The sequence below is a fragment of the Chiloscyllium plagiosum genome, unplaced genomic scaffold, assembly GCF_037043375.1.
Source record: "Chiloscyllium plagiosum isolate Xiang-an unplaced genomic scaffold, Cpla_swu_hap1 HiC_scaffold_9, whole genome shotgun sequence".
In the NCBI taxonomy this organism is placed as follows: Eukaryota; Metazoa; Chordata; class Chondrichthyes; order Orectolobiformes; family Hemiscylliidae; genus Chiloscyllium; species Chiloscyllium plagiosum.
In genome coordinates, this window is record NW_028270147.1 from 21,124,708 (window position 1) to 21,146,376 (window position 21,669).

The following is a 21,669-nucleotide window of genomic DNA, read 5'->3' on the forward strand; positions in this document are numbered from 1 at the left end:
GTGGCAAAATAAACTGACAGATCCAATCATAATTTGTGCAATCAAGTCTAAATGCCACAGTGACAGCAAATTAGTTGTTCATACGCTTTCTAATGTGAAAGTTTAAAAAGACAAGGAATGTAGTTAAGCGTTTAACTAGAACTTATTCTTAATCATCACTTCTATGCTATGGTATTTATTATGTAAATTGCTTCCTAGTGATCATGAGCCAACAGCTCCTCCTGTGCTTCTGGAATTGTATTTGCTGCACAGATGCTTCTATGAAAACCAGAGTCACAATGTTAATTTTTCAAAAGTAACTTTTTCATGCTAATCCAATCAATAATTTCGTCCAGAGTTGAATAGCTATCTAATTTTGTTGTCTCATCGTACCCATCTTGCTCACTGCAGAAATCCTTCAATTGAGTATCATCATTCAATTTCAGGTAAAAAGACAAGGTTCTGGTGGTGGCTCAGTTGGACGTGCACCAGATTTTCAAGGGGGTCTTCAGGCCTGGGTTCAAGTAATGCAACATCTCTGGAGCAGGACATGGCTGAACAGGTTGGGATCAGAAGAGCAAAAACTTTAATTCGAAAAATGGGTGAAAAGGGACAATGAGAATGATAATTCCTCGTCCTAATTTGTGAGGTATTTACATTTAGAGCCTGAATTCAGTGAGGAAGGAACTAAAATGTATTTTGAGAATGAAGCAAAGCATCTATGGGAGAAGGCACGAACAGCAGTCGACAAGTTTTCTCACAAGCTTATTAGTAATGAGTCTTGTTTGGAAATGTTCAGAAAGTGGAAAGATATTTGAACAGATCCTGATGGCAAAATGGCAAGGGGGAAGAAATAGACCTGCCTCAGAGTAGTAGAGACAGTCTAGAAGTTTACAGAGATTTAAATATCCTGTTATTTTTGTCATAAGGACGGACATGGGAAGGCTGAATGTTGGAAATTAAAAATCAAAACAATGGCATTTGTTCGAGTGCACTGCACCCCTTTAGAAAATAGCATGCCGGTGAGTAAAAAGATCATCATACCGGTCAGCTCTCTTGCATTAATTACTAAGATGGAATGGCATATGGGAAATTAAGGAAAATTTTCAGTTTGAAGATGAAGGTATTGTGTCATTCTTGTTCAGTAAGGCAAGGAAACAGATTGCAATTCCCATAGATAGAGCAGCACAATCACTAACATTCCTCTCCAGAAAATTCAATAAATAAAAACATATTGATATAGGGGATTGATGGAAATTGTCTACCTATTTCATTGAACAGAGTCAATTTAAAATTAACAGCTTTACAATTGTTCATACCTTCCTCGTTGATATTATACATATTTTAAATTAGGAAATGACAAAACTCTGCATGGTGTATTGCTATTATCAGGGTTTTAGAAAATAAAACAGCTGCGAAAACAAGACAAACATAGTGACTTAAAAGTGTCCACAACTTTCCATACCCGTGTTACAAAAAATATTCTCATCACTAAAAATGTGTCCAAAATGTCAGAAATTTAACCTCTTAATCTTAAAATCACATTGCAACAGAAGACTTATACCAGAGAGTTAAAAGGTACTTGGGTTTGGGGCAGCACAGTGGCTTAGTGGTTAGCACTGCTGCCTCACAGCGCCAGGGGCCCTCGGGCAACTGCCTGTGTGGAGACTGCACATTCTGCCCGTGTTTACGTGGGTTTCCTCCGGGTGATCCAGTTTCTTCTCATAGACAAAGATGTGCGGTAAGGAGGATTGGCCATGCTAAATTGCCCATAGTGTTCAGGGATGTGTAGTTTAGGTGCATTAGTCATGGGAAATGCAGAATAATAAGAAGGTCGGGGAATGGGCCTCAGTGGGATACTCTTCGGAGGATCTGTGTGGACTGTTGGGCTGAATGTTCTGTTTCCACACTGTACAGAGATTCTATTCTATAAGACTAGTTAAAGCCATTGAAATTACAAATGCAAGGAAAACACGAGCAAAGTGTGGCAAAACAGATAGGAATAATATTCAAAATTTAATAACGAGACAAAAAAATGATGTTTTAAAGGAGAGTTAAACATTTGTTTCAATGCTGATACTGGAGAGCTGCGAGGAAGGATATGTGCTCATGAACTTCTAAGTGAAGAATTACAAGAAAAGAATTAGACAAAGCTTAAATGCAATCATAGTATTAAAAGAAAAAGAGAAATAAGGAACATTTATGAGCTGACTTAGGTGAAAAATCAGGCTTTCTTGACTGAAAACCGACTTAACTTTCAAGTACGTAAACCAGCTAAAGAGAATTTTACTGCTGGTTGAATAAAGGGAGCAGTGTTAAACCTGCAGATTCTGGAAATGAACAAAGTTAAATCATGGAAAATTTAAGTCGAAAAAACTATTCCAAGTATAACCAGGATAAGTTGAATTCAGTTGTTATGAACAACAATTCAGCTGTCTGGCTTGTTGAATTATGTTTCACAGACTTGGCTATTAAAAGCACGCAGACCCAGAAGAAAATGGAAAACATGAGTTAAGGCCTGAACAAAGTGATACAGAGTCCATTTTGAAGGGTGAAAACTGGATGACAACTTAGTATCTGACTTTAAAAAAAAAACTGCTGTGTTCAGAGGATAACAAAGTTTATGACAAGAGATTTCTCCTTGGATTTCAGCATCTCGTACCTAAAGCCACATGGTTTGTCAACAATCAGCAATGTTATCCTCACCAAAAACCTATTATTCCCGAATGTCCTACAAAGACAAATTGGACAAACTGAGTCTGTATTCTCTACTGTATCAACGACTGAGAGACAATTTCATTGAAGCTTACAAAATAGTTAAAGGGGTAGACAGAGTAGATGCAGAAGATGTTTCCCCTAGCTGGGGAGTCTTGGACCAGGGGGCAAAAATTAAAAACAAGGAGAATACCACGTAGGTCTGATTTAGAACATAGAAGAATACAGCGCAGTACAGGCCCTTGGGCGCTCGATGTTGCGCCGATCCAAGCCCACCTAAACTACACTAGCCCACTATCCTCCATATACCTATCCAATGCCCTCTTAAATGCCCATAAAGAGGGAGAGTCCACCACTGTTACTGGCAGGGCATTCCATGAACTAACGACTATCCTAACATCAGTCCTATATCTACCCCCCCTTAACTTAAAGCTATGCCCCCTTGTAATACCCGACTCCATACGCGGGAAAAGGTTCATACTGTCTACCCTATCTAACCCCCTAATCATCTTGTACACCTCAATCAAGTCACCCCTAAACCTTCTTTTCTCTAGTGAAAACAGCCCCAAGTGCCTCAGTCTTTCCTCATACGATTTTCCTTCCATACCAGGCAACATCCTGGTAAACCTCCTCTGCACCCGTTCCAATGCCTCCACATCCTTCCTATAGTATGGCGACCAAAACTGCACACAATATTCCAGATGCGGCCGTACCAGAGTCTTATACAACTGCATCATGACCTCAGGACTCCGGAACTCAATTCCTCTACCAATAAAAGCCAGTACGCCATATGCCTTCCTCACTGCACTATTTACCTGGGTTTGAAGAACCTATTTTTGTAAATGTCAGGAGGGCTGTGAATCTTTGGCGTTCTCTACCGCAGACAGCTGTGGAAACATGTGGCACATTTAAGGTAGAGATCGACAGATTTCTAATTAATCAATGACATACAAGATTATAGGGATACCATGCATAAAAGGCACTGAAGTGTTCAATCAACCATGATTGTATTAAATGGTGGGGCAGACTTGATGGGATAAACAGAATACTGGGACAGAAGTAGGCCATGTACGAGTAGAAGCGGGTCAGTCAGCCCATCGGTCTGCTCTGTCACTCAAATGGTGGCTGCTTTGATAATCCTCAACTTCACTTTTCTGCCTGTTTCTCTTAACCCTTAACTGCCTTAGCGATTGAAAATCTATCTATCTCAGCCTTGAATATTCTTAATGATATAGTCTCAACAGCCCTCTGCAGTAAAGAATTCCACAGATTCATTACTCTCAAAGAATAAATTCCTCCTTATCTCCGTCTTAAATGTGCAATCCTTATTCTGAGATTGTGCCTTCTGGTCCGAGACTCTCCCGCAAGGGGAAACAACCTCTCCACATCCAGCCTGTCAAGTCCTCTAAGAATTTGTTATGTTTCAATAAGGTCTCCTGTCATTCATCCATATATTCCAATAAGAACAGGACCAATCTATTCAATCTCTTCTCATACGATAGTCCCTCCATACCTGGTATCACCCTAGTGAACCTTTGCTGGATTGTCTCCAATGCCAATATATCTTTCCTTAGAAAAGGGGCCAATAACTGTTCAGTCTTCCAGCTGTAGTCTAACTAGTGCCTTGCAAAAGTTTGGTAAAACCTCTTCGTTTATAATGTATTTCCTTTGAAATAAAGGTCAGCAGTTCATTTGAATTTCCATTCACCAGCTGAACTCAGATGCTGGCTTTGTGATTCATTGACAAGGACTCCCATATCTTCTGCAGTCTTTTTCCACTTAAATAATATTCAATTTCTATATTCTTCCTGCCAAATTGCATAACCTCACATTGCACCATATTAAATTCCATCTGCCACCAAATAAACTGTAAAACCTTTGGTCTCGCTCTAAATTCAAGCTCAGGGTCCAGACAATGCACACTCTAATGCAGATTTTATAAAGAAGAACATGAAAAACGAAGCCATGGTGCAATTTTTAACCAAGGACAGAGAAGTGCCACGCAAGCTACACAAAATAAGAAGGAAGAACTGTAGTGGAGATCGAAAACAGAGTGAAGCGACAGAAGCAAAGAAAACTCCTACTTCCAAGTGATTTGGGGTTTTAAGAAATCATGAAAACTGGACACCAAAACTTAACTGCAATAAAAAGGGGGGAGAATATTACCTACAGTGTGTAACAAGTCGTTCACAGGTTTTATGTCATTTTATATTTAGCGCTATAGGAAAGAAGTCATTTGCTTAATTTTTCAGGAGAAGGATTATGTCTGTAGAATATTAGTGTCTCCTTTAACATGAGGTGAAATAGAATGTGCTGGATCAGCACAGGGGTGGGGGAGGAATGGGGGAAATGGAAAAGATGAGTTGATCATACTAAATTTCTATTTGGAGCAATTTAAATACCCCAGTGATCTGGGTTTTCTTGGGGAATGAAGCCCTGGCCAAAATGTACTGAAAGCCGGTGGCAGTTTCACACTATGAATCAGAAATAGAAACACCAGGACACAACCTTTTGGATATAGAGAAGCCGAAAGAGAAGAAGAGGTAGACAGACAATGAACACAGCTAGTGAGAAGCTATTTTTATGATTGCAAACAAACAATGCTGGTATGAAAAGACGACAGAATATACAGTACCTTTTGAGATTTAAGCAATTTGGAGTCATAGAAGTACATCTTGCTGATGCGGATCAAATCTGGGAGACTCAGGCTGCGTAGAGCAGCTTTCAAAGAATACTAGAATCCATAACCCGGAGAGCAGGGATAAGTAGAAAGCTGCAAAGAATCTTGCACTAATTCTTGCAATTGTGTCATGAATCTGACAGGACTGAACGGACTCATTAGAGGTAGTACAATGTGTTAGTTATTTAGTTAATGCAAAAATACCATTTCTCTAATTTGATGTAGTAATCGCCTGCAAAGTAGTGTTTCATTTGTATTGATTTTAATTTGTTCACTGCAGTAAAAATCTTGAAATGTGAAATGTTGCCATGGTTATTTTTGGTTAGTTGGGAAATTCATCTGAATTTCTTAAAACATTATTGGTCTCCATGAGGATCATAACATTTTAAAAAGTAATGATGCTAGTAACCACTAGATTTGTTTTACAAGTGCACAACTGATGAAAATTTGAATACCTAAATGTCTTATATTACACTATTACACAGTCTGGAACACTTCCACTGAATGTCACACAAACAAATTTGTTAAAAGGAACTGGTATAGAGATCTGAGTAGCAGTAAGTATGAGTCATATTAAATAAGGTACTACATTTGAAATTACTCAGACTGAATTACACTTAAGAACATGGTATCCTCCTATCAATTCTGGAGATCTAGACAAAAATAGCTTGTTAAATACAAAAACTGAAAACTAGTTTTGCAATGCATTTCCATCCAATTTTAACGTAGCGGATAAAGCTTTTCAACAATCAAAAGGAAAGTACACTGCAAAAGCTTCTTTTAAAAAATGTTGGATAATTTTATTATACTTGGGAAATAGCAACAGTAAATATGCAAAGGCCCTCATATGTGTAAAAGCAAGCCTGATAGTTTGGTTTTACTTATTACAATTTTTCTTTATTGAGAACATAAAGCACTACCCATATTTAGAAGACTAAACCGGAGAAGTTTTTCAGGATACTGGGTACCAGGTTCCACTGACTTGAACATAAAAATCAAAATATTAACTGCCTGAGAAGCAGCTCTCATTTCATGGTTAGTGAAAGAAAAACCCAGTTCAATCGGTGGTTCTTGTTTGAAATGATACTGCGGCTTTCAACATTTGCATAAACATGAAGAATTTTTCCTTATAGAGGGTCCGCACCCAAGATAAAATCAGACATTGCTGCTGCACTCTACGTTCAAACCAGATGATTATAACCTCCAATCTGCACACTTCTGCTTGTATAAAGGACCACTATAGTGTTGACTATCCACAACACTAGCTCTACATATGCAGTTCGAAATTTCTTAGCACAAAGTCAACTCTCTTTTATACATTCAGTTATTTCTGTGGCTTGTAGTCCATAGGAATGCAGGAAGTTCTGTTCTGTACCATAACAAACTTAAAACCAAAATTCATGATTGCTCCAAACAATGAATATTCTGAACATTTTTTATTACTCAGGTTAAAAGTTTGCTTGGTGAGCCGGTAGATTTGTTCTCAGACATTTCGTCACCAAGCTAAGTAACATCTTAGTGAGCCTCCAATAAAGTGCTGGTGTTCTGTCCTGCTTGCTAATCGTGTGTCTTGGTCTGTTGTGATGGGTGATAGCTCTTCCGGTTCTTTTTCTGAGAGGTTGGTAAATGGAGTTCAAACCGATGTGTTTGTTAATGGAGTTCTGGTTTGAATGCCAGGCCTCTAGGAATTCCCATGCGTGTCTTTGTTTAGCCTGTCCCAGGATGGACGTATTGTTCCAGTGGAACTGGTGTCCCGCTTAATCTGTGTATGGATATTAGTGATAATTGGTCGTGACGTTTGGTAGTTAATTGGTGCTCATGCACCCTGGTGGTTAGTTTCCTGCCCGTCTGTCCAATGTAATGTTTGTTGCTGTCCTTGTAGGGTATTTTGTGTACGACGTTCGTTCTGCTGGTCGTTGGTATGAGGTCCTTTAAATTCATCAGGAGCACCAACTTGTGGGTGGCACGGTGGCACAGTGGTTAGCACTGCTGCCTCACAGCGCCAGAGACCCGGGTTCAATTCCCGCCTCAGGCGACTGACTGTGTGGAGTTTGCACATTCTCCCAGTGTCTGCGTGGGTTTCCTCCGGGTGCTCCGGTTTCCTCCCACAGTCCAAAGATGTGCAGGTCAGGTGAATTGGCCATGCTAAAAATTGCCCGTAGTGTTAGGTAAGGGGTAGATGTAGGAGTATGGGTGGGTTGCGCTTCGGCGGGGCGGTGTGGACTTGTTGGGCCGAAGGGCCTGTTTCCACAGTGTAATGTAATCTAATCTTGCCACCAAACATCGCGACCAACTATCACTAGTATCCATACACACAGATGAAGAGGGACATCAATTTGACTGGGACAATATATCCATCTTGGGACAGGCTAAACAAAGACATGCATGGGAATTCCTTGAGGCCCAGCAATCAAACTGGAACTTCATTAACAAACACATCAGTTTGGAACCCATTTACCAACCTCTCAGAAAAAGAACCGGAAGTGATACCACCCACCACAACAGACCAAGACACACAAATTGCAAGTGGGACATAACACCAGCGCTTCATCAGAGGCTCACTGATGATGTTTCGTCACCATGCTAGGTAACATCAGAGAACAAATCTACTTCCTCAGTGAGCAAACTTACAACCTGGGCTACAAATCTTCTCCGAAATTGCCAATTTATTACTACTAGATAAATAAACCCAATCATCTTTTCTATAAAACAATTCAAAATTGCTTTTTTACAAATTCACATGACAAGCTAGGGACTATTTTACACTGTTGATGAAAATATTTATGAAGAAAATTACTAACTGTACACTCATAATATAAAAGGATACACATTTTGATTGGTATTGCCATGGGTTTGGATCTGCTACATTTACAATATGCTGAGTGGTGATACACGACTCTTAACTTCTATGTCAGAATCGACAATACGTGTGTATAACTCAAAATGTGTAATGGAATCACTCCTCTAAAATAGGAAATGAACATTGATGGGGAACACATCAAAAACACCTAGTTTGGGAATGGTTTGGGTTCAGATCCTTTTCAAAGATTTGCACATTGTAACAACTCAGTGCAGTACAGAGGAACATATATTTCTGAAATGCCGTCCTTCAGGTAATACATGAAATCCGGTGAATTTAAGGGATACAAGAACAAGTGAGTTCACTGGATATACTGACCAAACATTTATCACTCAATGAACATCATTAAAACAGATGAGCAGATTATGGTAATTAGAGACTGTCACGCATCTCCTGCTAGAATGTGTCTTTGCAAGGGAAGTCTGGAGAAAGATGCAATGGCTTTTGTTGAGGTTTGTCCTGTACAGCTCCAAGATATATGGACTATGTGCTGTATGGTCTATTCCCTGGGATGCACACCAAGACAAACATTGACTGCACCTAGAGTACCATTAAGTTGGAGAAATTTGCCTGAAATGTGTTGGCCTTCCAGAGCAAGAGTTGACCATGATCAGATGTTGCAGACTAGCATATTCCAAGGTCCAGGACTATGTACTGAGGGATGGACGAAAGTTTGGGAAGCTGCCACTAAGGTGCAATGGGGAAAGCGCACGGTCTGGGATCTTGCCACAGTTGAATGGGAGTCCGTTCAATCATCAGACGCTCCTGCTGCTCCAAATGTATGTCAATATAGTTTTGCATAAGTAAAAAATGCAGTGGTTTTGTTTGTTAGATAGTATCAAACTCTAATACTTGTGGGGGCAAATTACTGCAGCTGCTGGAATCTGTACTGAAAACAAATCTGGAGATCACAGTGGGTCAGACAGCACTCATGGAAAGAGAACAAGCTAATGTTTTGAGAGTAGATGACTGCTGACTCGAAATGTCAGCTTGCTCTCTCTCCATGGATGCTGTCTCCAATGTTTGTTTCTCAATATGCTACTGTACAGAACCAAATTACTTCAGTGACTGTGTGTGTATAAAGGTATTTTTATGAAGCAATTCTAAGTTTGAATTTTTAAAAAATTTTGCTTTTGGGATGTCAAAAACGTCATTAAATACAATTTCTTTCTTGCTGGATTAAAATAGTAGGGCGAGCAAATTGTTGGGCTGCCTTTTATATCACAGAAAATTAATATACAAGGCTAAAGTTATACTAACATAACTGGCCATTACATCACAAGCAAAATAATCAATTCACGAATGCAATTCCATGTTAGTGGGCTGTCTTCACTTAAACAAATTAAATTAACCAAATTAGAGCAAGTTTCTGAAATTTTTTGGTGGGTGAAAATAACAAATGTTGTCTCTTACCTTGGAAAATTAAGAAAATAGTTATTGAAAAGTACTTTAGCTGTGAAAACTGTGATAGATATGGATTTATATTTGTCAAATGTTTTAAGGTAAATTCTTTGCAAGGGATACACTGAAAACAGCTTGCTTATTCAAGGTTATGTATATAAGTATTCCTTGTCAGATCTTTTATTTTATTCATTCCTGGGACTTAGACTTTCTTGGCTGGTCCAGTATTTATTGCCCATCCCTAGCTGTCCTCGAGGTGGTAGAGGCTATGAACCATCTTCTTGAGGCAGCCTCTGATGTAGGTACATTTGCAAAGCTGTTAGGAGGGAGATCCAGGATTTTGACCCAGCAATATGGAAAGAAGGGCGATATATTTCCAAGTCAGGATGGTGTCTGATTCAGAGGGGAACTTGCAGGTGATGCTGTTCCAATGTATCTGCTGCCCTTGTCCTTCTTGATGGTAGTGGTCACAGGATTGTAAACTACCATCTAAGGAGCCTGTGAATTCCTGCAGTGCATGTTATGGATGATACAGACTCGTGCCACTGTACATTGGTGATGGAGGGGGTGACTAGAATATTGTTGGAGCCGCACACATCCAGGTGAATAGGGCATATTGCTTCACACTCCTGACTTGTTTCTTGTAGGTAGACAGCTGTTGGGGAGTCAGGTGGTGAGGTACTCGTTGCAGGTTTCCTAGTTTCTGACTTGCTCTTATATGACCAATCCAATTCAGCTTCTGGTTTATGGTAACCCCAGGATGTTGACAGTGGGGAAATTAGTGATGGCAATGTCATTGAATGCAAAGGGGTAGTGGTCAAATTCTCCCTTGTGGAAGATAGCCATTGCCTGGTGTGGCTTGAATGTCACTTGCCTTTTATCAGTCCAAACGTGGATATTGTCCAGGTATTGAAGCATTTGGACATGAACTGCACAATACATAAATAGTGTTATGTATTGTACAGTGAATACTCCCACTTCTGACCTTATGATGAAGGAAAGTAACTGATGAAGCAACTGAAGACGATTGGGCCTAGGATATTACCCTGAGGAACTCCTAGAACTAAAATGACAGATCTCCAACAAACACAACCATCTTCCTTTGTGTCATGTTTAATTCAAACCAGTGGAGAGAAACCCACAAATTCACATTACCCAAGGATTTTCTTAGATGCTTTGATGTCACACTGACACAAATGTGGCCTTGATTTGTAAAAGTAATCACTCTCATCTTCCCTCTGGAGTTCAGCAATTTTGCTCATGTTACAACCAAGGCTAGAATGGGGTTGGGAACTGGTGGAACCCAAATGGATTATCAGTGAGTTGGTTATTGCTAATCAAGTGCTACCTGGTAGCACTGTTGATGACCCGTTTTATCACTTTATTGATTAAAGTCCACTTGACAAAAAGTATAAGTGAGAAATTATGGATTGATCTAGCATGTACGAAACACCATTAAAAAATAATGTAATCACCAAAACTAAATAGATTGATGAAAATTATCAATTATTTGATTGTTTCATAAAGTATGCTTGTAGCAAAAGATTATTCATGGCCCAGAACAGAGGCAACTTGCAATGTACTGCTTTATAGAAATTGAGAAATATTTTTATCTTCCATTTGTTTTGAAACATGACTTAATGTTCAAAAACTAAGTTTTGTTCAAAAAAGGAAAAAAAAGTTAATTTAATATTAAAATTAAGTGTGTATAAATGGAGAGCACTGGTTATATACATACAACTCATTATCCAAAGAGACACATATCGACACTGGTAGATGTGCAAGTTAGGAACTACATATTTGTAATGGCTTACATGGTGCGTAAATCTAAAACTGAGTAAGTCTATCTTCTGGAACTAGCTGTCAGAAGTTAACATAAGATTAACTGACAAAGTTACATGCAGCTCCCATGGCATGAGATTTACAGGTGAAGCCTTCACAGGCTATGCCAAAGAACCATGGTTCATGGAAATCCATCACCACAAGGTTCAAGGCAAGAGGTCATCTCCTCATGTCTGAAATTTCAGAGTGTGATAGCAATCTTGTTCATGAAGCTTCTACATCTTATAACAATCAAGAAAAACATCGCAGTATCCTGACAGGTGCAAAAATAAAGGCAATATTCTGACATAAATACACAGGCAGTTCTCTGGTCTTTGTTATAAGGACCCTTTACATGCACTATTGCTTGGAGGACTTCAACTTTGAAAGATTGTGGAAAAAGGAACTGATTTCTAGTTTCTGCACATATCTGGTATGTTTTCTTTAAAAGTAGTCATTTAAGGTCCACCATGGATATTAGAGATAGTCTTTTAAGCAAGCTTACTAAAAATCACATTACTAGCAATAACTGTTTTCTTTTCTGCAGACCCTGCTGGGCTCAATCTTGAACAGCAACAGGTTTTGGAGAGGTTCTTATTCTACCTTACCAAGTTGCAGAAAAGCATGCTAAGAACAAGCCAAGATGGAGGACTGCTCGCTATAAACAAGCACCCATCTGTTCTCTCTCATTTCTGAAAAGAAAGCGCGACTTAAATTATATCTCAAGATCCTATTGTTGAAGCAAGCTGTGTTCATAAGACAGAAATAACTACGCATGATTAGTGACTTAGCCACATGTGCCAGAACTTCAGAACAACCCGTACTTTATCTTTTTAGAGTCACAGAGTGGCACAGCACAGAGACAGACCCTTCGGTCCAACTTAGCCATGCCGACCAGATATCCTTGAGTAATGAAAAAGCATTTGGTAGCATTTAAAGAACAAAGAAAATTTACAGCCTAGGAACAGGCCCTTTGGACCTCCAAGCCTGAGCCGATCCAAATGTACTGTCTAAACCTGTCGGTCAATTCCTAAGCATCTGTATCCCTCTGCTCCCCACCTACTCATGCATCTGTTCAGACGCATCTTAAATTTGGCCCATTTCTCTCTTAACTCTTGCTATTCATATACCCATCTAGGTGCCTTCAAAATATTGTAATAGGACTAGCCTCCACCACTTTTTCTAGCAGTTCATTCCACACATGCACCACACTCTGTGGAAAAAGTTGCTCCTTAGCTCCCTTTCAAACCTTTCCCCTCTCACCTTAAACCTATTCCCTTTAGTTTTGGATTCCCGCACCCCAGGGAAAAAAACATTGTCTATTGACAAAGTTAAATATCACACAACAACAGGTTATAGTCCACCTGATGAAGGAGCAGTGCTATGAAAGCTAGTGCTTTCAAATAACCTTGTTGGACTTTAATTTGGTGTTGTGAGATTTTTAACTTTGTACACCCCAGTCCAACACTGGCACCTCCAACCCTATCCGCGCCCCGCATGATGATTTTATAAATCTTTTGTCTTGAAGAATAACACATTGGCTTTTGAGAAAAAAAACACCTTAGCCAATCTCTGCAGAGAAATGTTTTGTGAGTGTGAGAGAGAGAGTGTGAGAGAGAGAGTGAGTGTGAGAGAGAGAGTGAGTGTGAGAGAGAGAGTGAGTGTGAGAGAGAGAGTGAGTGTGAGAGAGTGTGTGAGAGTGTGTGAGAGTGTGTGAGAGTGTGTGAGAGTGTGTGAGAGTGTGTGAGTGTGTGTGAGAGTGTGTGAGAGAGTGTGAGTGTGTGTGAGAGAGTGTGAGAGAGTGTGAGAGAGTGTGAGAGAGTGTGAGAGAGTGTGAGAGAGTGTGAGAGAGTGTGAGAGAGTGTGAGAGAGTGTGAGAGAGTGTGAGAGTGTGTGAGAGTGTGTGAGAGAGTGTGAGAGTGTGTGAGAGTGTGTGAGAGTGTGTGAGTGTGAGAGAGAGAGAGAGAGAGAGAGAGAGAGAGAGAGAGAGAGGGGGAGAGAGTGAGTGAGTGAGTGAGTGAGTGAGTGAGTGAGTGAGTGTGTGTGTGAGTGAGTGAGTGAGTGAGAAAAAAAATTGTGTTTTGGTCGTGTGGTGATATTTAAAGGGATAAGAATTTATATTTCCCTATTACTGACTTAGATATTCAATGATGATGCAATAATTGTTTAGATTTTGTTTTATACAAAATAAATACAGCAAAGTCCAGCTGCACATTTTCAGGTAACCTTCTTTGGTTTTGCTTTCTGTGCTTGTACTAAAATGGTCACGGAGATGAGTTTCTACTTAACAGCAAATTTCTGGGACACAATTTATTTTCCACAAATGTATCATGCAGAACTTGTGCGCTAGACTGAAACAAGTAAACACTGCAACTCATCTACATGATTCTAAAATATCATAGGGCACAGCAAAACTGCATTCCTCACCTCCCAAAGCTGACGGGGTGTCCCAGTTGCACCTGACACTTGACTGGAACATGCAAGCAGGCCTGATCTTGCGATAACAGATGGAGTCAAAGGCAGCATCAATGGGCAACTGAAAGTTTGAGTTTGCCCTCCTCTAACCCCAGGCCTCCCAGGTAATTTCAGATCTAGAAACTACAACAAAAAAAAAACAAAGGATTGCCATCTTTTTCTCATCTCCGACATGGGAAATAAAACTAGTCTTAAATAGCTTGCATTTTGCAAACAAAGGATTTGCAATTTTTAAAATGAAGCGGCATGGTGACTTAGTGATTAGCCCTGCTGCCTCACAGCGCCATTGACGCGGGTTCGATTCCAGCCTCGGGCGACTGTGTGTGGAGTTTGCACATTCTCCCCATGTCTACGTGAGTTCCCTCCGGATGCTCTGGTTTCCTCCCACAATCGAGAGATGTGCAGGTTAGGTGAATTGGCCATGTTAAATTGCCCATAGTGTTCAGGGATGTGTATGTTAGGTATATCAGTCAGGGGTAAATGTCGAGGAATGGGTTTGGGTGGGATACTCTTCAGAGGGTCGGTGTGGACTTGTTGGGCTGAAGGGACTGTTTCCACACTGTCGGGATTCAATGAATGAAAGCATTGGTGGCATTTACCACACGGATTCCTGGGGCGGCAGGATTGATGTATGAAGACAGACTGGACCAGTTAGGATTATATTCAGTGGAGTTTAGAAGAATGAAGGGGATATCAGAGAAATCTATAAAATTCTAACAGGACTAGACCAGGTAAACACAAAGAACACTCCTGGTGACTGGGCAGTCCAGAACCAGGAGTTACAGTTTAAAGATATAGGTTAAGCCATATAGAACTATGATGAGTAGAAATTTCTTCACACAGTGAGTGGTGAGTCTGAGAAGTTCTCTAACACAGAGAGTAGTTAGGCTAAAACACTGGATGTTTTCACAAAGGAGTTAGATATAGTTTTTACAGTTAAAAAGTTCAAGGTTATGGGGAGGAAGAGGGAACAGGGTACTGAGTTGGAAGATCAGCCATGATTGCATTGAATGGCAGAGGGGCTTGAAGGGCCGAACGGCCTGCCCCATTCCTATTTTCTATGTTTCTATGCTTGGAATTAGATAGCATCACTGTGCTCGTATGCAAAAATTAACACCACAAAGTAGTTGATCAGGAGATTTGGATCACGGAAGTTCAGTGTTTCATGCATCCGATAATAATATTAAACCCAAACTTTTTCAAGAGTTCAAAGACCAAAAATCATGCAAATGTTAATGTTAAGAAAATATGCAACCTAGTGGCTTAAAACATTTCTCAGTTTTGCTTTTTTTTTTAATTTTCTCAAATTATTTAAGTTATAGAGTCAGAGATATACAGCACAGAAACAGACCATTCAGTCCAACATGTCCATGCTGACCATTAATCTAGTCCCACTTGCCATATCCCTCCAAACCCTTCCTATTCATATACTCATCCAGATGCCTTTTAAATGTTACAACTATACCAGCCTCCACCACTTCCCCTACTTTGACTAAGCCACGTTGACTATCCCTAATCAGTGTTTGCCTTTCCAAATACATGTACATCCTGTCCCTCAGGATTCCCTCCAACAACCGACGGCAGGCTCACTGGTCTATAGTTCCCTGCCTTGTCTTAAACAGTGGCACCACGTTAGCCAATCTCCAGTCTTCCGGCACCTCATCTGTGGCTATCAAGGATACAAATATCTCAGCAAGAGGCCCAGTAATCACTTCTCTAGCTTCCCACAGAGTTCTAGGGTACACCTGATCAGGTCCTGGGGATTTATCCACCTTTACCCGTTTCAAGACAAGTTATTTTAGTATTGCTGGTTTATTTCATTCCATTGTGATCTATCATTTTTGGATTTCACTTGGGTTCAAATCAAGCTCAGATGTCAACTCCTGCGAAACATTACACATGTAAAAGTTATCTCTACAATCTCTGGCCCAAAGCATTGGTCTTCCTTTTATATAAGTGGTACTTAGCCAGCTGAAGTCACTTTGAAAGACCCTCCTCTCAAACTCTCTTCATGCCTGAGGTTTGATGACTCCCAAGTTAGTCTCAACTAATCAGCGCTCTCGAACAAGAGTAGAGTATGGTCCAGTAGGAGAGCAGCAACCTTCCCTTTTAATATTAGTGAAAATATTTACACATATTTTCCTAATATCAATTACCTGAATTTTGGATTATCTGAAGATGATCTCAAGGTCTGATAGAAACATTACATCAAAGGGGTGTTCCCAACATTGATTGTGTCTTTTGTTTACAATGATTAAAACTGAATTTGGCTCACTGAAATGCTTCCAAGAACAGTCCTGGACATAGACGGTAGCCCAGGCACCGTCTCTAAATGACTGACCTCCGACCTTTTCTCTCCCCACATTTTCACTCAGTTTTACGTAGGGAAGTAGCCTAAAACCCTCTGGGACAGGGGGCAGTGTTTGGGGGTGGGGGTGGGGAGGTGTGGTGGTGTTGCTGTCTAGTCTCCTGAATGGGGAGCAGAAATAGCAAGTGCTTTCTTTGTCAATCCCATTGGAGTGAAGCAGCAGCAGGGAGAGGGGGAGCAAGGCAGGCAGAGTGAGAAAAGAAAGGAAACTTCGGAAAATGCAGAGTCCCAGAGCAGAAACATTGCATCAATTATCAGAATAATCAATTATCCGAAAGAAATACTGCCCGCCCATCTCGTTCAGATAATTGCGGTTCCTCTGTAATCAGGAATTACAGATAAAGTATTTCCATCAACAATGAGGATATGTCTACTTCATAGCTATGGCTAACTATTCAAACTTCAACACTCAATGAATTGGCTGGCACAGGGCAGCATCATGATTCAGTGGTTAGCATTACTGCCTCACAGCGACTGAGCCCCAGTTCAATTCCAGCATTGGGTGACTGTGTGGAGTTTCCACATTCTCCTATGTCTGCATGGGCTTCAACAGGGTGCTCTGATTTCCTTCCACAGTCCAAAAACGTACAGGTTAGGTGGACTGGCCATACTAAATTACACCATATTGTACAGGGATGTGCAGATTAGGTGGATAAGCCATGGTTAATGCTGGGTTATGGGCAGAGGGTAGGGGTTTGGGTCTGGGTGGGATGCTCTTTAGAGGGTTGGTGCTGCGTTGATGGGCTGAATGACCTCGTTTTTTTTTAAGATTAGATCAGTTACAGTGTGGAAACAGGCCCTTTGGCCCAACAAGTGCACGCCGACCCGGTGTAGAAATGCACTGTAGAAATTCTATGAAAGAAATTAAAACACAAAGATCAAAAACGAACAGTCAATTTTAACTATGTGACACTATTTTCTGGATTAGTGGTGCTGGAAGAGCACAGCAGTTCAGGCAGAATCCGAGGAGCAGTAAAATCGACATTTCGGGCAAAAGCACTATGGTCAACCAATTAACATCTTGTTGGAAAGTAGCCTGATTAATTCAAAATACACTACACTAGAACCTCTGGTCAGTAGCAAAAGAACAGTACTACCAGTGGCCTTGGACTTTAGAGTGGAAACTTCTCTGTCAATATCTTTTCTGAAGTGGCCCCAGTAAAAGGGAATTGTGATGGGTATAAGCAAATCAGATACAGCCAATCCAACCCAAAGGAACAAACCTTACTGCCAATGCAGAGTTTAAAACCAGCAATAGTCAATTAGAACTATTTGGAATATTTAATTTCTACTGAACACAGGTACAGACAGTGCTTCTTCACTGCTGCAAGGCCAACATCCAGCAATTCCATTATTAACACTACCCATTGGGTATCTGCACAACATGGACTAGACTGATTCAAGGCAATGGCTTACCACCACTTTCACGGGCAATAAATGCTGGCGTAGTCAGACATTCTCTTAACCAGTGAAGGAATTTAAAAAAGCAAATGAAAGACAGGATTAACACCCCAAGTTTCTCTTCAATTCACTCTCCATCCTGACTTGAAACAATGATGGCTTATTTTTCCACAATCACTGAGTCAGAATCCTGCAAAAGGCTTCCAAAGCACAGCAGGTATACCCAGACCATTTGAATTGCGACAGTTCAAAAAAGCGGCTCACTGCCACCTTGTTAAGAGAATTAACTATGTACAAATGTGACTTTACTTAAAGATGCATGTGAACATGAATTAGGAACTGCTGCTCTTTGGATAGGTTCATTGGTGATCAGTCTACATTTATATTTTGAATCCCTATATAGTCCCAATGATCTTTAGATTTTCATTAGGCAAGAGAATCATTCATCGCTACCTTAAAGATACTACAATGATTCTGCCTCTACTTGTTTTCAGAAGTAGAGGGTTGAAATACTTGTATAACCCTCAGAAAATACTTTTCATCTGTCCTAAAAAACATCCTAATAAATAATTTTTAAAAATCAATTTAAAAAGGTTACTTTTTCTTCCAAAGGAATGAGATGACACACTCAAAATTAACTTTCCACATTCTTTTTGCGAAATCAGTATAACAGTGACAAATGCTTTTAAACTTCAACGCACTTCAATGACCATATTTTCAGCTGTTTTTATTCAAGAACATGCAGAATTTCTGTAAATATGTCAGCAAGTGAGAGACATTGTGAGTCTGTTAGTTACAGTTGATGAACATGCAACAATGAGAAGTTCTGATGGCATGGTCGATTATTACTATAGCAAAGTTTAGTGCTTAGCAAGGTTACAACAGGAAGAAAACTGCTTGATTTATTGTGGATGACTGAGTTCTTAGTTACTGTCACATTGAAAAATTTGGGTTCAAATCTGTCGAAACAAAACTTTCAATGAGTTCAACTTCAGCTACAGGTTACTTCACAGGATGCTAGGTAACCACTTTGACTATATATCATTGAGTGCATCTAATAACAGGGTTATGATTAGCTTTAGAAAACCAAAAAAAAACTGGAAGGAAACTTGAGGTGCGTGGAACTTTTTGATTATCTGAATGCATGGCAGACAATATCTTTATTATTGCTGATCAAAACTTTAAAATTTTTACTAATGTATCTAAAAATGTATCACATTGGATGATCCTGGGTTCCTGAGATTGAGCATTCCATGGAATTATACCCTGAAGGTCCAAGAGGAACTTGGAAAAGTTGCTCTTTGGGGTGAGGGGCAGGAGGGGAGGTAGTATCAAGGAAATCTTCTGATCATGGCTTCAACTACTACTTGATTCAAGAGGTTGCTTTAAAAGAAAATTCCTTAAATTTTGGTGACCCAGGCCCCAGACTAATTTGAATGTTTCACGTGGGCCCCGTTTACCTAGGTGTGTCCAGTTTGGTCTGAGAAGTCTTTGGCAGTGCTGAACTGGTCCTGATGGAGACTTAAGGAATTGGAATCCCTATCCTATAGGAATGGCTTTGTAGTATGGGTGGAAGTATTTCCTCAAAAGAACTCTGTTCCTGCATTTCTGTGAAAAAAAATGAAAGGTACATTGGTACTTGGAGTGTCTAGAATCTTTACAAGTTTATGACCTTTTCAGTGAACTTGCAACAAAAAAAATTACAGATTTCTGGGATCTCTATTTTTCTGTTTGCTTACTTTTGTTCATCTTGACAGTGATAAGCCTGCTGAATTCATGTCTCAGAAAGCAGATGAGGCCAAAAACAGTGAATATTTTCAAGGAGTTAGATATAAAGGGATCAAACGGTATGGGAGGAAAGCAAGAATAAGTTGGATCATACAGAATAGCAGATCAGACTCCAAGGTGTATTCTTGCTCCCATTTTCTATGTTACTATGTTTTATTTTAAAATTTAAACCAGGATGATCCACCATACACACTGCATGATTGGAAAGAACATTGGGCCTGATAACCCAGATATATTTTACATTCATGCACTGCAAAGATCCCCACAAACAGTTTAAAAATTTTCACGGCTACACGCAACTAAGTAGGATTAAAAGGGCACAACCGCATGTAGTTGTCGAAGCAATGTTTTCCAGAAAGTCAAACTTATCATATTGCACAGCTTCTTGTACATCAAACTGATTTTCCACTCAACAGATGAAGTGTTTTAACAAAGTATATAATCTAGATTACTCACAGCTTCAGACATAACGAATGACTCACTGCAATTATTATAATAAAACTGCCAAAATAATTAAATGGATCAAATTAATTGCCTAAACATTTGATTTCTGACATTAGAATAATTAAATACTTGTTAGTTAGGTTGGATATAGCATCAAAGTGAACATGAGAACTCTAGACTTCTTGTATGCACAATCTACTTAGACATATCCTGCAGTTGAGAAGTCAAGGTTCAGATTTAGCTTTTCACAATGACTGATGAGGAGCAGTGTGTGAAAACGTGGCTTTTGTTGCCCTCTGTATGAACTTTTTAGTCCTTCAAGATGATTATCACTAGTCTCACACATTTGTCGCATCTTTTGTTCTTCTGTTAATGACAATAAAATGAAACCTGTATAAGATCATTTAAACTACTACACCACAAGTCTTCAACAGGCACTTCTCCTGACTTAACACTACATTCTTCTTTGTCCAAAGGTTCCAACAAATTACTCGCTTCCACATTTCTGCATTAAGTTTCTCATAAGATTCCTAAAATAGGTCAAGTTCTTTGCTAATCTGCTGTTTTAGGGTGAAGATTAAATATAGACACAGACTTAGTGTGGTAAGGCTCATTGGGAAGCCAGATATGCTGATAAATGTATTAAGGGTTCAATGCTGTTCAAAGCATGTTCTTACAAATAAAAGATTATTTTACCAAGCATGCTTGCTGCTTGTTAACTTGAGAATAAAATTACTGGCTAAGTGCAATTTCCCCATATATTACACATTGAGAATTGTTGACTAATAAGGGGAAAAAAACTATTTTTAATCTGAGTTTCTCTTTTCTAGTTTTCTGCATAATCTCCCTGCTATCAATGTTCACCCTCATATGGAATGAATACAACACAATGCTCCAAATAAATTCCAATCGACCTGTTCAGAGGTGCTATTGCACACTTCTGGATCAGTGGGACTTGAAACTGGGTCTCCTGGCTCCGAGGTAGGGGCAATACTTGTGGCCCACAAGAGCCCTTTCTAACATGCCGATGGTGAAGCTCCTTCACAAGGGATAACCTACAGTGATTGATGATTGAATCAGAAATATATAAGTATCAATGCGTTGCTGGTGCAATTATTCTCAGTAAGTCAAAGGTTAAGCATTTATGAATGATGCTGAAATGGTGGAATGCAGAAGTGCTGCACTTCCACAATGAAAGGATTTGCAAAGAAAGTCATTACATGTGTTTTCTTTTGCCAGAGACAATGGAATTAACTTCTTAAAATTGTTCCATGCAAAATTATCCTTAAACGAAAATAATAAATTTGTTCATGACATATAACGTCTGAATATAAGTAGCAAATCTCTAATCACTCAGGGTTAGCTCTCACTTTTAGTCAACATCTATGAGAAGTACCTTTTTTTGACAGCAAAGAAAATATTTTAATTAATTACTATTTCCTGATTACCCATACTCGTACAACAGAACTTTACCTTAACAAAACATTCTTAAAAAGAAGTATGATTACATTCCTTGAGTATTATGGAAAAGCTTATAGTTGTCAAAGGTTTTTATTTTGTACATATCAGGACAATTCTGAGAAATATTCATTAATCTGCCAAATTTTGTTTGAGTTTGAAACAAGGCAGGTCGACTCTCAGTCTATGGGAAATAGATCAGTGAATGGTTGCTACTCACTTTATTGTGTTAAAATAAGTACAGTGCACGTACATATGTTCCTTATGTCTACAAAGATC

The 21,669-nt window shown here is 39.5% G+C and overlaps 1 protein-coding gene across 7 annotated transcripts in view; it reads right to left on the reverse strand.

Annotated features, from left to right (window-relative positions):
• Positions 1-21,669, reverse strand: part of evi5b (ecotropic viral integration site 5b) — a 295,151-nt gene that overhangs the window by 60,941 nt on the left and 212,541 nt on the right. The window contains exon 19 of one of the 7 annotated variants that reach the window (XM_087990458.1): positions 18,313-19,308. The exons of the other annotated variants lie outside the window; for them this stretch is intronic. Coding sequence (XP_087846584.1) covers positions 19,240-19,308 — 69 coding nt within the window. The 3' untranslated portion in view covers positions 18,313-19,239. Of the gene's footprint in view, positions 1-18,312; positions 19,309-21,669 lie in introns of those variants that run through there. 7 annotated transcript variants of the gene reach the window in all.